This window comes from Haplochromis burtoni, unplaced genomic scaffold (assembly GCF_018398535.1).
Source record: "Haplochromis burtoni strain Fernald_Lab_line unplaced genomic scaffold, NCSU_Asbu1 Contig_319, whole genome shotgun sequence".
Lineage (NCBI taxonomy): Eukaryota > Metazoa > Chordata > Actinopteri > Cichliformes > Cichlidae > Haplochromis > Haplochromis burtoni.
The window spans coordinates 440199-457901 of NW_024582680.1; the positions used below are offsets into that span (position 1 = coordinate 440199).

Sequence of the window (17703 nt, forward strand, 5' to 3'; positions counted from 1 at the left end):
TCCTGCTGTTGTTCTCTACAGACCTGCGCACAACCAAAGCTCAAAGGAGATTGGAAAACAGAACTTGTACTACAAGTTGAAACCAGAAAGCTTACGGCAGCAAAGACCTAAAGATTCTGCATAGTCGTATTTGTTAGAAGCCGTAGATAAGCTTGAGGTACGTCTCTCCAGCCTGCAAGCCGGCAAACATAAGCACGTTTTTCTTTGACTGCAAAAAGGCCAATATGCCACGTCTCGAAAACAAATTTACACGCAGTGGGCAAGCACGAACAAACGACGAAATCCAAGACAGAAACGAGGAATTCACTGGCGTAAAAAAACAATAAAAAAAAAAAAACCCAAACAGATTAAGTTTCCTGTGTTCTGCTCGAAGATCACTTGTGGCAGTTACTACGTCGTTGAGATTTAAGAGGTGTGCTCAACCACTGGGTACGAATGACATCCTTCTCTGCGTAGGTTTGCAAAGACATTTCGGTGCCTCTCCGCAGAGCTATAATAAAACTAACAGGGAAGAGAGCTAATATCTCGATCAACTGTCCCAGTGATCAGTGGACTCACTACTTTCCATAATTTTCCTAAGTGCCCCTCAACAACAGCTGGTTGACTGACAAACCTCCCAGTCACAGCTGACATCTAAGTTCCAACACTTCTTGGACTACATACTTCACTAGTTCTAGAAAAGCACCATTTTAGCTCGCCCACTTGTAACAAAACACCTGGATATTCAAGCGTCTTGTGATTCGCCGTCGAGGTCCAACCGGAGACACTCTGTAGGCTGCTGACATCATGACTGGCAAATATGATTGGAGATGGAGGGGAAAAAAAAAGATGGGGACCTCACCTACCAAACACTGCAGAGATGTTAAGGAAAAGCTCGAGAACTACAAAGCCTGAGAGCCGGTGAGAGGTTTAATCTACTGCTAAAAGACTGAGACATCAAGAGAGATAATAGAGCTACAGTTACTGGCGGAGAAGAGGACGGGGTGGGAAAACCTGCTGTGGGAGGTGTTCCACAGGTTTCAGGGGATACTATGAAGAGAGGCTAAGCTAACACAAGACTGCAACAGGAAGCTTCTAGAAGCAGCATCTATCCAACAGCGACAGGGATGAGTGGACAATCTAGACAGAAACTGGTTATTATAGCTATTTTTTTACTTACACATATCTACACATACCAACAGTGACAAACAGGCTAAAGAAGCATCCTAGAGAAAGACCAACTGGACCAGACAGGCTCAAGCGAGATTGTAGAGACTTCACAGCAGAGTGGGCGATGAGTTTGATACTGGACAACCACTGATGGCTGGGATGGAGATGCTGGACTGAGATCGGGAATGGTACTAAAAAGCTTCAAGTTCATTGTTAGAATGGCAGGAGAGTAACCTTGAGTCTCCCGCCAAAGTGGCTGGTAGATTTGACAAACCTATTATGTTGTAAAACCCTAAACTACTTCTACACACTTCAAATCTTCAACTTTTTCATACCGGAAAAGAAACAAAACCCCCAAAAACAACAGCTCTGCTACGGCAGGATAGCCACTTGAGTGCAACATTTTTGCATGTGCATTTTTGCAACAAAATTTGACTTTATAAAAACAAATCAAGCCCATTTTGTGTTAAACTTATCGGATCAAGTCTGGCTTAAAATTTGACCCTCAGAAATAGCCCTCGATGAAGAAAAGAAAATACGTTCACATAAATGTGTAAGGATACACGTGGACACGAGAAGTCGTTATGCATAAATACACCCACAGTCAAACTCATGGGGATGGATGCTTTGGCTGAGCTGAAGAGTCAAATTTGATCCCCACAGATTCTTGGAACCACTGAGCGAGGGAGACGCCACAGGTTCAGTGTCGCACTTACAGCCACTCACTTTGATTCAGTGCAATTAAAAGTGAATTCAACTTGATTCAGTAACATTTAACTCACTCTGTGCCGCTGTCATCGATCACTGGCACATACTGTGGATCTGCCAAGAAGTTGTACCTAATGAAACAAAGCTCAAATCCTTAAAGACTGGTTGATGAGCTGATGAAGAAGACAGGAAAAACAGATACACACAGATAGATCCAACTGAGGCAGAAAGTCAACAAACCACAGGCTAACAATGCTAATTAACACAGAGATGAAACAAAAATACACTTTACCTATTCCTAAACTGACCACCAAGTTGAACACAATGTACAGTTGGAGGTCTCGTCACACCAACGTTTGACACAGCAAATGTCTGCTAATTTTTTAAAATCAAGTTTAACTGTTGTGATCTTTGATAGAAAACTGTTGCCACCAGGATGTGTTTGGGGGAGAAAGGTGGTTCTTCTGAAGCCTGTTAGAGCATTTATTCCTGTACTGCTGTCTAACATTTATGGATTAACTAAACTTAGCGCTAACCCTTTCACAAACCTGAAGGAAGTCCGGCCTCCTTTGTTCCGATGCCCTTAAAGTTCTACATTTTGGACTACCCTTTATTGAGCTCAACAACAAGTTTGAGAGTCAATAAATAACTTTGATCCATTTTTTTGGAGCATCTTTGACTTCAGGGTCTAACTTGTAAAAGTCAAACTCAGGTGTAAGACTGCTCCTCTCCATTGGCCCATCACAGCAGCTGCACCTTTATTCCAAAGTCAACAAACCACGGATATAATTTCTTCAAAGTTGTCCTTCAAAATTCAAGAATGTTGCAAACAGCGGCCATGATTAAAATTTGTCTTAATAACTCAACATTTTGAGTAATGCATCTCGAAACTACAATATACGCAATTCAAAATTTTGAGATAGCCCAGAATTTAGTCTCTTTTGGGCAGTTGTTACATTTTGTCTGTGGTAGAAACAAGCGTCCAGTGTCCTGATGCCCTGGATGATCTTTTATTTTTGTATGTAGTAATGGGAGTTTTCATTTGAAAACAGCACTGCTTAGTGACTTAAGGAAAATTGCTAATGGTGCAGCTCTGGATAAGTTTAACGTAGGCCAACCTCATGCTGTTGTAGCTTATTAGCTACGTGCACAATTCTTTTCCTTACCGTTTCTCAGAGTGAAAACTTCAAAAAATTTATTCAACTAAATTTCTATAATAATTTTCAGAAAAAATAAACTACCCACTAGAAAAACAAAGGATAATAACAAAAAAAATCCCAAACTACCAAATTACTATCTAACTGCTATTAGCTTAGTTTTGCTGTGTCACTTTCTGGTGTGACTAGGCCTTAAAACATAATTTCATACAGTGCTAGCATGCTGTGCCTGCTAGCTCCCATCTTTCTGTGTGTATCTGTAGCATTACGTGGAGAAAAACAATGCTGTATGAGTAACAAAGACTTTAGCTCAAAACCCTTAACAACAAACGCTCAATTACTATTAACAAATGCTTCAACAAATCGCTGTACAAGCCCCGATAACATTCAGGAGAAGTTGGCGAAGAAAAACTGACAGAAAAATACAAATATATCCCAACAAAGCGGAAAATTACAGGAAACACACCGAAGAGGATTTGCCACTAAATCTCTTGCTAAGTGGACGGTTGTGGACGCAGACAGGGAGCGAGGGTGGGGATGGAGAGGAGGTCCGTGGCAAAGGTATTGTCTGAAACAACTGCTGAGCACACACGTGCGTACACACACACGCGCGCACACACACACACACAATAAAACAAACACTTGTCTTCTCGTAAGTGCTCCAAAGTTGCCGTTGCAGGCGAGCAGTGACCCACAGAGGACAAAATAGCACCAGTATGAAATAAAGCTAATTCTGCAGCAGAGACTCTCACAGCAGTCAGACACATTTAGCCTGACTGAAAACTAGAGGTAGGATTTCCTGAATCCCCTCTTCCCTCCTCCCCGTCGTTCTCTCTCGTCCTTATTCCCTCTCCTGAAACATCACTCCATCGATAGGAACACAAATCAGACAATAAACAGAGAGAAGCTACACACACACACACACACACACACACACACACACACACACACACACACACACACACACACAGGTGCAAAGAGTTGTTTCAGACAACGACCAGCCTGGGTAACATCTTCCCCATCGAACCCCTGCCATCGCTCAGTCCATCCTTTTCGTCATCTTCTCTTCCTCTTTCCAACTTGACTTTTGGTGTCAGCCCGGTTATCTTGTGTCAGTCTGTCGTTTCAGCTTGAGCAAATCATCCTTCCGTCCATCTCATCATCATCATCCTCTTGTGTTTGTTTATGCTGTTTGTTTGTTTGTTTGTATGTATGTTGCTTTTGGCACTCTGCTTCCCCTCCTGACTGGATTACATAAACTGCATCTAAACAGACAAAGAAGAGAGGACATGATAGGAGAAACGGTTTGTTTTGATCACAGAGAAGCCCTCTGACACTCTGCTCTGACGGCAGTAAAGAATTTCTCAATGGGAAATTACACAAAAAAAACGGAGGGTGAGGAAAAATGGCAAGATAAAACGAGATAAAAAAACAATACAAACAAACTTCTATGAAAAATACCAGCATTTCTAAAAATTGCTGAATAATTGAACTTCCCCGGCCCTCTTAAAAGCTATCAGATGAAAACACAGTTGACCTGGTGATCATTCTTGACCCCGTCTTCTATGCATTTGTTGCTTTTGAGATGACTTTGTGTGCCAAATGTTATTTATGTACTGCTGGTTTTGTTTTCAACCAGTCTGCCACTCTCAGGTTTTCTGTGGGTGACTCAAGACGACACATCTGTGTCACAGGTTGGGAGGATTTTCTTTAAGGAATCAGGGGAAAAACAAACCTTTTTTTTTTCACTATTTTTCACAAACTACCTGTGCTTGTCTTTCTATTTCAGTGTTTCCCTTTTACAGTCGTGTTGCAAATTTCTAGCCATCCAGCATCCTGGGGTCACCTCTTTAATGTTGACCTTAAATCTGGTGTTGTGCCCACGAGGTGCCCATTTTCACAGAAAATATGCCTCTTTTCTACTCGTACCTTCTCAGCTCGACTTTTACGGTTTTCAATTACGTGGTAGTAGCTGTTACTTTTTAGTACCTGATGGGCCGAGGTTCCAGTCTGAAAATGTGAGGTCAACAGACTGCATGTCATCGATTGGTCACTCAGTAGCGAGATTGAAAACAAAAACTGCCATTTTTGAAGCTCTGCAATGACTCAAATGGCTCCACAAAAACCAGAATCGTGGTGTCGAGTCTGACAAAAAGCCACAGACCATCAACACCATCACCTCGACGTCCTCCATTGTTGCGTTATGATTGCGACGCTTATAAATGTCATAGACTTGCGGAAGCGTTGCTATAACGACCCAACACATATTGAGCTGGTACTCAATTATAATGGGAAACAACTGAAAGACATTTGATTCAAGTAAAGCCAAGTAGGTATCAGTGGAAAGAGGCATAAAATGGATGGAGCTCGTGGTCGTGTACAGTGAGGCCAACGAGGAATTTTAAATTCTTAAAATTTTCTTTTTTATGTCTTTTTAATGGACACCAGGGGCCGATAACTGGTTCTAAAAAACCCCCCCAAAAAAACAAAACCCAAAATCCACAACCAACTCATAAAACCTCATAACTGATAAAGTGTCACTGATCAAAACAGAAATCTTGGTAAGAGCATGTTGTTGCATGAACTTCCTGTTTTGCCACCCACAAAGAACGTGAGAATTTAAACTGATGTTGTAATCATAATAAGAGCAGCTCTGTTATTAGCAGTTAATCTTCTCTAAGTTGGTTCAAGCCTCAAGTTTCGAAAAATTTGCATGCAAATTCATTCAAAACTTTCTGAGTAATCCTGCTAACACACTGCCAAACAAACACACCGAGCCTGGCCAAATTATTAAGGTCAGGGTGACTTTGAGTCCAACATTTTCAATCCCGTCATTTAATTTCCTAAAAGTAATCAGCTGTTAAGATGTTAAAAATGTATGAGAGTTACCTGGGCTCCGGGCATGGGTGCGAAGGGGTTAGTGGGTCTTAGAACAGGCTGGTTGTACATCATTGGCTGAGGAGCCATCACAGGTACCCCACCCATCTGACCCATCTGGGGAGGAACCTGGACAAAGGTAAGATGCAGAGAGATGTTTGCAAAGTAAAAATTAAAGAAAGAAAGACATAAGGTTTTAAAAAAATATATTGTTATACGCAGTAATGGAAACAAGACAACCAGCCGCTCAGCGGTGGCTAAGCACGGAGCAATCATTTTAAAAATGATTTCATCACCCAACAAAGTCAGTTTTCAAGCTCATTGTGTTTAATCTGAGGGTGAAACTCCTTTTGTTTTACAGGTGAAGTGTGCCAAACATTACACTCTAGGTAGTGGGACAGTCTTCAGCAGCTGAACATACTGGCTGTTCTGAGCGCGCCTTGTAAGGAAAATAAGGTGACTGGAGTTCTTTAAATTTCGTGCAGATGTTTCACATCTCATCCAATAAGTTTCTTCAGGTCTAAAACCAGAAGGTGGCGAGTCCCAGGCATTTAAACCCTCCTGGGAGTTGACCCACTTTTAACCCTTTAAGACCTACCATAGAACCAAGTCCGCCAGAGCTTATATTATATTTTTACATGGTGTGGAGCCATTTTTGGGAGCATTTCAAGTTGCTATACATCAATACAACAATTATAGCCCAGATTTTAATAATATGTATTCATTAAGTGCATAGTAATTACATAAATTGCAAAAAAGTGCAATAAACTACAGAAAATTGAAAATCGCTTTTTTTTAAAACATATATTTCTAGTTAGAGAAATTTAAGAGGCTTATCCCTCAAAACTGTAAATACAAAAAAGTTGCACAAAATAGTTTCTAACAACAGGAAATTTATTTTGAGTGTCTTCATAGTTTTATTTTTGAGATACACCAATTTTTTATATACTGCAGGAAAAATGAAAATATTACAATGCAAATTTACAAAGAAAACAGCAGGTGCATCAAAATAAACTATTTCCAGCAGTGCAATTTAAGTTCTAAGCATCCCAGAAACAATACAGAAAAGCACAAAGCCAAATGTGACTTTTAAAAACACCAGTACAGGCTTATAAGGCCCTGAAGGTAAAAAACTACATTTTCCGCGAAAATGTCACTTCCGATTTTGGGCAGGTGGGCATACGATAGTTCGCGCTGACATCTATTCCAACGTAGGAAGTGTTATGAACAGTTGATCGGATCGGCAAAGCCTGTTTCTGGAATATTATGTTTTTGTTGCTGCAAGCGCTTTTTATGCAATTTTTGCAAAGCTATATGTGGAAGGAAACCGTGACCTAGGACAAGCTGATGGCATAAGATGTAAGTACAACAACTCCGGTTTCATATGCCAAACAAATTATTGTGCTAGCTTAACGTGGTTCCGGTTCTACAGGGATTTTAAAATAGTTATGCAAAATGGAGCGTGCCCGCTCCGACCGGTTTTAAAGGGTTAAACATGTGTCTCATCACATGTGCCAAGCTGTGAAAGAGGGCATGGGTCATTATCAGCAGAGGTTTCAGGTGAAACCACTGTGAGACCTTGCCCCATCCTATCATGTGACCCACTGAGGTCACATAATCCTAGTTGTGAGTGGGGGTTCAGGCACCTGGGAAGGGTTCTCAAAACTAGATGGTAGGTGGCAGACTGTCATAGGCCACCCCCTCGGTTCAATGGTGGTCGTTCACAGCGCACATAGATGGACTCATTTACTCCTTTTGTCTTCTCTGTCCAATGTGAACATTGGTCCCCTTGCTCTCAAACTTGGGTGTCCACGCTAGTTATGCTACATTTGAAAACACAGTTTAATTAATAATACAAATACAGCCTTGCAGCTCTAGTCTCCATATAAATCTACGACAGTGCCCCCCCAGGCATGTGTGGGAATATGTTAATATGTGCATGCTTACCATTCCATACACAGGCACTTGCGGTGTGGTCATGGGGAAAGCCATGGGAGCTGGAGCCTGGCAGAAAAACAGAAAACAGGTGTCAACTATCAGAACAAAAGCACCTGACTCAAACATTTCATGGCTTTTGTCACATACGGCTTCAAGCCTTCAAAAAATAAAATAAAAACCTCACAATAAAGCCTACTTTATGTGCAAGGAGAGTACATTTAATGCTCAAGTATGTGCACATTAGGAGCACAATAACACAGCATGCAGTAGGGGTACTTAGTGGATTCCCACTGAGTGCAATCATTACCACTGCTTTAAAAAGGGGTGGCTCAATAGCACAGTGATTGGCCCTGCCCTGCTCACTTTGCAAATCAAATCCACTACAGCTGAACAGGCTTCAAATTCGATGTGACGGGCAATTTGTAGCCATCGTTTACAACCCACGTGTGTCTGCGTCGCCGCCGCCTGACTTCTGCTTGACAAATTGGTAATTTATGGGCGCGAGCGTCTGCGGTACATTGCGGTATCGTGTCGGCGAATATCCTGGATGGAAGTCAGTTTACAAGATGATATGGGCAGGTGCAGGGCGGCGTGCCTCTTGCACAACAGTAGAGGAGTATTAATATCAACAGATGAGTTACTGACAGAGCCCATACGACTTTGATGTCTGTCAAACACAACCAGGAAGCACCTCACTGGGTTTTGGGAACACCTTATAGCGTTTGCACTCTCCTCATCACAAGCCGTGACTGCCTGCTCTGCTGCAGGTCAGCACCCGCTCACCCCACTGTTTGCAAAAACCCATTAAAAACAGCTGCCTTCACAGACCTAATCCATCATCGTAAATGAGACAACCGCGGCATTTTTAACACAATTACAAAGCCTCAATCAAACTGCTGAGAGAGACCGGTAAAATATTTCCATTAAACACAGCAATTAGCTGCATGGGAAAGTCATAGCAGGCTTACGTAAAATGATGAGCTACATGAATTAAGTGAGTGCACTTGTGGGTTTAGTTTTGTTATTGGCAAAAACACAACCACCCCAGCATCATCATTTAATTGTTATTTATGCACTGACACCATAAAAAGGACCTGCTGTGGTCATTTCAAATGAGGCACGTTGACTCTCGGACTCCAGCGTAGCTTTGCATGATTTTTTTGTGTCTGTTTTTGCTACCTCTCCTTTCATGGCCTGTCTAACTTTCTCTTTTGTGACGCGCTGCTCTTTGCAAACAGACAGTTTCATGCGTGAAAAGTTCCCATAGATGTGGAGAATCTCTGGATTAATTTGACACATCTGAAAAAAATGTGACACATAACCGTCAGGCGTGTTCACGAGTTGATTTATTTGTCTTTTATGACGGATATTAAGATAATGAACAGTAAGTACAAGTCAGTGTGACACACTGAGTTTAACAGCCCGTGCATAAAATCAGAGAGCTCAGATTTGACTCAGAGAAGGAATATCTTTCAGTTTCTATTATTTCTAATGTGCCTCACGCGCTGTCTTTGGCTGAAGTTAGATATTCTTGCTCATCATTTAAAAAAAAAAAAAAGTGGCTTCAGGTAAAATTGAGTTTTTCCCCTACTTGCATTATCTTGATGAAATGAGAACATCTGATGTGCCTATTTAATTTTAAGCCAAACTAATGTGACTGCTCCACAGGATGATTTATCACATCACTCGATCTGATTTGATTGTGCGCGCTGTGCGCGCTATGCGAGCTTTTGACTCCAGCATTTTAAAACTTATGAAAACTGAGCCGAAGTCATTTAAAATACTCAGAAAACTGCATCTGAACACTGAAGATTTAAAGTGATTTATAAAAGGAGGAAGATGGGTGGTCCCAGTGAAGAGCACGCCTACCTGACCTTTTCCACCTGAACCACGAGTGAGAAGCTTCTGCACAGATGGTTACAGAGCAGTCAGCTCACTAACTTTTAATGGTGTGTATGGGGATTGAGCAGGGATACCCAAAGTGTGGGCCAAGGCCCCCTGGTGGGCTGTGAAAGTACTGGAGGTGGGTCGCAGTATTAACAGTAATATCAGTTTGTGTTTACAGGTAATAATACTGCAGTATATTTCTAACTAACCGGGCAGCTCACGCAATTTAAAGATATAAAACATTTGAAGAGGAAAAAAAAAGGTCAGAGGTCAAACCTGACCTGATATTTGGATGCAAACTATAATGTGACTTTTACAACAGTGCCATTTTCTAAATGTTGCCAATACAAACAAAGGCAGCAAGATTTTTACGCAAAGTTTTAAAGACAAGACATTTTAAAAAAGCTTGACCTGATTTGACCTTGAAGAGGTCGAAGGTCAGAAGGAACACAGTATTTAGAATCCCCATCGTTCCCTGTATGCCAATATATTGCCGGTACAAACAACAGCAGTCAGAAACAAATAGCTCTATATACCATCATTATCATTTTGACCTTTCACGCCAATCTATTGAACTTGAAGGGGAGGTCAAAGGTCAAATGTGAGACTATTTTAAATCTTTCTATATATGTTAACAAATAAAAACACAATTTCCTTGGTGAAGATAACAAGTAAGCTAGCCAGCCTTCTGCTACTTTAATTGTCCGTCTGTTATTTTTCAGCGTCAAACAGCTTTCTGAGCGATGGCTGCCACAGTCTCAGCCCTGCAGTGTCATTGCCAGGACTTAAATGTGGATGTGAGGTAAAAGATCCTTGCAAAAAAACATTTAAGACCTCTCTGTGCTGATTTTCCACGTTCGATGGCAAGACCCTCAAAATGACCAACTTTGAAGATCTCTCACAAAGCGCAAAGACCTCGCTCAGTGTATACTCCGGTTAAGACGCCCTCAGGAGAAAAGCCAGATAAGGTGAACCTGCGCACCGCCCTCAGGAGATAATCAATCGCAAGTAAGTTCTCGCCTTTGTAGAGCGAGTTGTGACAGTTGCTCAAAAGCATTAATCAAAGTGAACCACAAGTTGTACGAAAAGAAGCCAATTCAGATAAAAAAAAGACGCTTTAATTTATCCATCTTATTGTGCGTTCAGCAGTTGATCAGTGGGTTTGTGGTTTTAGCATTTGAACCCTGATTAAAGATGAAATTGACTTTACTGTCATCTGCACCCGAATCGCTCATTAATTTGCAAACCATCCATCTCTGCTTCCTGTCTGTCTTCACGGCTGCTTGTGCAAAAACGACGGCGAGCATCATTTTTATTCCCTACTTCTTTAAAACACGACAAAAAAACAAAAAGAAACCCGAGACAAAGCAGAGAAGGTGAGACGTGTCGATGCACCGCTGCAGATTCTCAACCGGTGTTTTTGTCCATCTATCTTTACGCCGCCGACGGCTCCTCGGTGCATCGTGTGACACATCCATGAGTTTGTATCCGTCTTTTTATGCTCAATCTCCCACCTGCTGTTCTATCCTTCACCAGCGTGTCTCCCTGCCTATCTGCGCATTAAATAAAAAAAAAAGAAATCTGTCTTTTCTCTGCATCTTTCATCCCAAGTTTCAGCTTTCACAGCTGAACTTCTGCTGCTCCCTCTGCCATCTCCTCGGCACAAGCAACTTTCTTCTTTCTGTGCTTTCTAATGCAAACTCAGACTTCTGACCTTGAGTGGCCTGCAGTCTCAGTCACAGTAAAAAAAAAGAAAACAGAAAAGCAAAGGGAAAATGCTTTTTGATGGCGTTTTTGAATATCCAACCAGCGCAGACAGTTACAACCTTGCCCTTCTGTTGAGAATCTCAGACGTGGGAGTTTCGATTATCATGCGTGAAGCGTGACGAGCTGCTTACTCGTGTTACCTGTGATGTCTCATGCAGTTCTGCTATGATTTATTTATTGTCTCATGGATTATGGGAGGTCATCTCAGCTGCGCTGGAGTCACAGACTGTGTATTTTCATTCTCGGGGACAGTAATGAGCAGTTTTATTAATATTCTCTCTCTGAGCTTTGTTTGGTTAAAGCTGATGTTTCTGTCGTGCTGACTGAACCACGCAGGATTTCTGTGTCGTACCGTGTAAGAGGTGAAAAGTTTTAGTTTGTTCTGCTCAGGGACCCATCACCTCTTTTCCTATTATTGTGCTGCTGAATTAATCCCCATAGGCAATTTCTGTTCTTGCTGGCTTGTCAGTGGGAGTTAAAGGCTGAAATAATATAACACCTTAAGAATTAGCTGGTTTGAGAATTACTTCAACACATTTTTTCCTGCACATCTCTTAAAAAAAAAAAAAAAAAAAAAAAAAAAAGATGTTTCTTGGTGCATCAGGGACTCATTTCAGCTGGATTTTGCTGCTCTGTTGCAGGGTGTTTAAACTCTTTACCCCTTGAAAGTCGACTAAGAGGCTCTTTGTTATTTTTCAACTACTCTAATGATCATTAAACCAAGTATTAACTGAGATATACTGAGGTGTCAAAGCTAGTCTTTAAGGGTACAGAGCAGGTTGTCAGATGCCGACTGTATGGGGGGCAAGAGTTAAGAGGAGCTATTATAGTATATTCTAGTTTTGTTTTGTGTTTGATTCTTAACTCTGTATTATGTCAGTGATGTGGGATATACCTTAAGCTTTCTGTTTGCAAGAGCAGCCAATAAGAGGTAAACTTTTAGAGCAGAAAAAACAGGCACTTTTCTGTCATTTATTAATTATTTTGATGCATTATGATTAATTTATCATCAGAAAAAGCTTCAACACTTATGAAAATGGCAGGTAGCAAGTATCTGAAAGTATGCTTGCAAAACAGGCCGTTTCTTTATATAATGTACAACCTTTTCATAAATCCTGTTCACTGCAGTCTGTTTACCCATGAAAGCAAAGACGTGAAAAGAAAAAGTTACACCACAACCTCTACCTCTAGGTCTAAATCAGGCCTGAGGGTCATTAAAAGCAACAAATGAGACCAAATTGATACACAGATCGATGTTAATAACTGAAAACTGTTGTTTATATTAGAGAAAAAACAAACAAACGGTAGAGCTGACTCTCTGTGGCTGTTTGCAACCATTTAGTAACTTGTTGTTAAATCCTTCATTGCGATACTTTGATCTGTGCATCCTGGACCGGACCTCTGCTGCACATGAAGTTTTTCCTTTCATACCGAGATAACGTCGCCATTTCAGCCACAGAGATAACAGACTTCTGAAGCGCCTCAGAGTGGCTCGGTTTGCCGTTTTGTTTCCGTTTCATGGGATTTGTTGATTGAGGGGGGAGAAAAATGTGGATAATAACCCGATGAACGGCTGACAAATAAATTAGACGTGGATCTTTTAAAAGACACCCAGAAGAATGGCGCTCTCAGGTTTTAGTAGGGAGAAGGAGCGCCTTGTTCTAACTTCCTCACATCAATTTGCTTACATAAGCAGTGCAGACTATTACTTTTTATCACAGAGGTGAGAAGGTTATTTATGATAATGGTGCAAGAACAGAATGAACTTCCTTTTTTTCTCTCTATTTTTTTTTAAATAAGCGTCTCCGGGGAATGCAAGTGAAAGAAGAGGTGACAGGGAAAGAGATGAAGAGAAAGATACCCGGGAGAGGACGTGTCTGAGCAGCTCGTTAAACAGAGATAAGTACTTACATAACTAGTATAGAACATTCCATTCTGCATCAGGACGCAACGAGGAAAAGGGACAAAAAACAGAGAAAGACAAGAGAGGAGGAGGAGGGAGAGGAGGCAAGGTGATGAGATGGGAAAAAGTGGGGGGAAATGAGCGGGAGATGATGAAAGAGGGTGGCAAAACCGGTAGAGTGAGGTAAAGATGAGGAGAAAGTAAGGAGGAGGAGAAACGAGAGTGAAAGGTTAGAAGCACAGGAAACAAGCAGAAAATAATAAAAGAATGAGGGGTCGCGGTGCAAACGTGCAGATGTCAAAGGCAGGGCGAAGAAAACAGGACGAGAAGATGACAACGCAACAAAAAACAAAAAATAACAAGAGTCGTGATAAAGCAGAACACGAGCCAACGAGGGAAGGAAGACGAGTGGATGACGGTGCAAAACGAGCGGACGAGGAGGATGAGCGGGACAGGAAGGAGAGATTAGAGGGAATGACAGCAGAGGTGAAGCGGACAGCGAGGGAAGAAAGGAAGAAAGGGAAAGATCAACAGGAGGAGAAAATGAGAGAAAGAGGGGAAGCGGAGGGTTAGTGACAGTTTGTCCACGTCAGCCAGAAACTGCAGTCAAGAGATCAGGATGACAATCAGGAGCTGCCAGGATCAGCAAACGCACACAAATAACCACACACACACACACACACACACACACACACACACAGACACACACACACACACGCACGCACACACACACACACACACACACAGAGGCAGGCAGCTATAAAATGTACCGAGCTGATACAACAAAGACACCGCACAGACATGCACAGATATTTTCACAGCGCTCGGTGTGAGAAGTGCCACAGTTTTAGATTAGATGCATGTCCTACAAAGTGTTTGCAAGTTCCAGTCAGCTCGGCATCACGCTGTATGTTTGTGAGAAGCCAACCTAAATATTTAAACTGATTTTGTCTCCAGCACTGGCAGAAACATGAAAGGAGGCCAAATTATTACACTGACATTTTGGGAACTTTCGGGCACAGAGTGAAATGAGAAGATGCTACATGCCCTCGCAGTAAGGACGTGGATGTGTTGGATCTGGAAAGAGCCCCTGTGGCTGCACGACCCCACCCTGTTCGTCAGCGCAGATCAAATGTGAACATCTTACTGCACAAGGAGATTACTGATTGGTTTGCTTCCAGACTCATGCTACGTAGAAAGGCAGGATAAGTTTTGGTTGGATCTTGTTTTCAGAAGTTGTCAATACATTTCATCAGGTTTTGTCGCCCTGCATTAGATTTTATTTAGCCGTCGTCTCGTTTATGTCAGGGGAAAAAAACTGAAAACGATGACGGGAATTACTGGTCAACGAAATTGATTAGTTTCTGCTGGTTTGATTTGTGTAACATGGGATGTTGGGCTGCCACAGCCGGGTTGAAGACATGAGTGTACGGTGACATCTGGCGATGATGTCAGTGGCGGTGGTCAAAGTCACCAATACGGTGGATGCAAAGTGTCCTAAAGCGTGATTTTAACTTTTGCAGGAAATCTACATCCTAACTTAACGAATTAACCAGAAACAACTCTTTCCCCCACAAAGCAACCTTCCACGCCAATCAAGTCTTGTGGTATGCGTTGACCCGACGTGTAGTTACATTTATGTAGAAGGATGTGGTGCAGAGGTAAAATGGGTTTCCGGAGGTGTAACTTTGAGGTCTGACAATTTAAGCTTAAACCAGCATCTCTGAGATTGGTCAGCAGGGGGCGACTACTCAGGTTGCCAGAAGTTATTCAGTTCTATGTAAATCTAAATGAAAACTACCGCTGTGTCTAACTGCTTTATTACCTCAGTAAACACTTTCTGTCTAGGTTTCTGGTCTCAGCTGTTTGTCTCAAGTCTTCCTGTTAAAAGGGAGTTTTTCCTTCCCACTGTGGCATCTTCTCATTGACCAACCGCATTTCCCAAAATGCCGTGCATCAAACAACAATAAAGGGTCTTTTCCATGAATTTTTTTTCATGACTTTAACAATAACTCTGGTTTATCACAACTCAAGTCTCATTTTCGTAGCTTGGGGCATCATTTATGAAAGCTGGCAGCAATTAAAGTCATTGAGGATAAGAAACATGATGAGACCGGATATTAAAGCAACAGATTTGTAAGATTATCAAAGACAATTAATAACTCGCTGTGGGGGATATTTTGTTGGCACGCTTTGGGCCCCTTAGGTAGGCAGATGCTCTGATCGTAGTGAGTATTGTTGCTGTCCACGTCCATCCCCTTATGATCACAGTGTACCATCTTCTGATGGCTGCTTCCAGCAGGATAACAAACCACGTCTCAAATCATCATCTCAAACTGATTCCTTGACTCCACAGTCACCAGATCTCAACTCAGGAGAGCCCCTTTGAGACGTGGCAGAATGGAAGATCAACATCATGGATATTTAGATAACATTTTACTGAATTAAGCAACTCTGAAGGGAAAAGTAACTCAGAACTAGCAAGACCTAACAAAGTAACCAGTGAGCTTTACTTTCATTTTGTTTTTTGCTTTCTTTTCCAAACTTGCAGCTTTGTTTCCCTCCAGTCTACCCAACTGGGTCCAGTTTGTAGCTGTTGTGGACATCTTGTGACGTTGTTCTCAAAATCTGAGCTAGTTAACTTGGTTAATCTAAAGTAAAGCACTAAACAGGAATGATGCCAAAAATGCCAAATGAGAAGATAAGATTTGTTTTTGTGATAAACCAAAATCATCCAAGACTTCCAGGACTTACAGACACCTCGATGGACGCCTTTGGGCAAAATGTTGAGGTTGCACAATTCTTTATAGCAGCTGGGTATTTGTGCATGTGTTGGTCTCCTTACCACATGTGGTACAGGCATGGGCTGTGGGGCCATGGGTGCTGGGCTCCACTGTGTGGTCGACATGGTCTTATTTTGCCAGTTCTGGCCGCCCGTCAGCTTCTTCTCTCCCGGTTGGTTCCACTGCATATCTGGCCTGTGGAGGTCAAACGGATTCAGCTGTTTAATCTCAGGTTTAGTTATCACATAATTTGCTATTTACGTTTTTCAAATCTTTAAAGTCTAATTCAATAGGCCACAGATGTGTGTGCATATTAAGCAGTTCATAATAAATTTGCTTTCTGAGATTTGTGCTGACAGTTTCCTGACCAAGAACAGCTTAAAAGCGTATATTTGCTTTTGCAGAGACTACAGGCACAATTCAGGAAAGGCACCATCACGACTCAGCAAAACTTACTTTTTGGCTGGGGTCCCACCAAACTGCAGATCTGTGGAGAGTTGGAAACACAGAAAGTGAGTGATCGCAGTTAAGAGAGTACAATGAAAAGGGAGGCAGGAAGGAATTTCAGCCTCAGATGCTGTTTTTTTCCCCTCATGAAAAGAGGTTCAAGTTTCCACAAAGAAATAACAAATTCCAACCAAACACATGAAGTTAAAGAGGAATATGCAGGCTCACTTCTATGTACAAGCAACAGTAAACTTTAATATGTCCTTAAGAGTCTGAGAGTACACTGCAGGCACGTATTCAAGGCCAGGCATTGCATGTGCCACGTTATGTAACTGAGTTTTTCTCTCGTCTTTGCTGGTCTATTCACATGAATCTCAACACTCACTGCCCACGAGGTTGGCCAGAGACGAGTCGAGGTCGTTGGCTAGCAGCTTTCCTCCAGGATGGATGGCCACTTGAGGGGGAGGTGGAGGAGGTACGGTGTGTGTGGGAACTGTAGGCTTTAACAGGTCTCCGAGAGCATCAAAACCTGAAGAAGAAATCAAGGTAAACAAGCGAGTGAGATGGGTGTGCAGAAAAACTGCATTTTTAATAGGAATGGCTGCTAATAACGGCATACAGGCAGGCAGAAAGACTGAGCAAAAAGCAAGATCAAGCACTTCATATTTAATTTAACCGAGTGGCAGACTTGACCGCTGATGAACCTTTTCCCTCAACAGCAACTGTTCAGTTACAGATTAGAAAACTGTAACTAGGCACAGAAGGCCTGTCAAGCTTTGGATTTCTCCATATGCCAAGTCAATAAAGAGACAAGGAGCAAAAGGCTACATATATATCACTCTGTTTGCCTGCTGTAATGTGAGCTGCACAGCTCAGCTACAGTAGTAATCAACATTTTACTAGCCAAATTGCATTTCGTAGGGTTACTGTATCAAGAATATGGTGTAGCCTTTTTGTAATCAAACTAAGTCGTTCATGGTAGCTTACTTGTCTTAAATGCTAATTAGATTGCAGTTACAGATGTGAAAAAGAAAGTTTTCCCAGGACTGAATATACCCTGTGATTCAGCAGCTTGTAGAACTGCCTT

General features: G+C 41.9%; 1 protein-coding gene across 1 annotated transcript in view; it reads right to left on the minus strand.

Annotated features, from left to right (window-relative positions):
• Positions 1-1480: 1480 nt before the first annotated feature.
• Positions 1481-17703, minus strand: part of si:ch211-200p22.4 (phosphatidylinositol-binding clathrin assembly protein) — a gene marked incomplete in the record, with an annotated part of 103543 nt that continues 87320 nt past the window's right edge. The window contains 7 exon segments of the mRNA XM_042228350.1: positions 1481-4279; positions 5904-6020; positions 7839-7895; positions 13395-13418; positions 16232-16364; positions 16626-16656; positions 17002-17145. Coding sequence (XP_042084284.1) covers positions 4265-4279; positions 5904-6020; positions 7839-7895; positions 13395-13418; positions 16232-16364; positions 16626-16656; positions 17002-17145 — 521 coding nt within the window.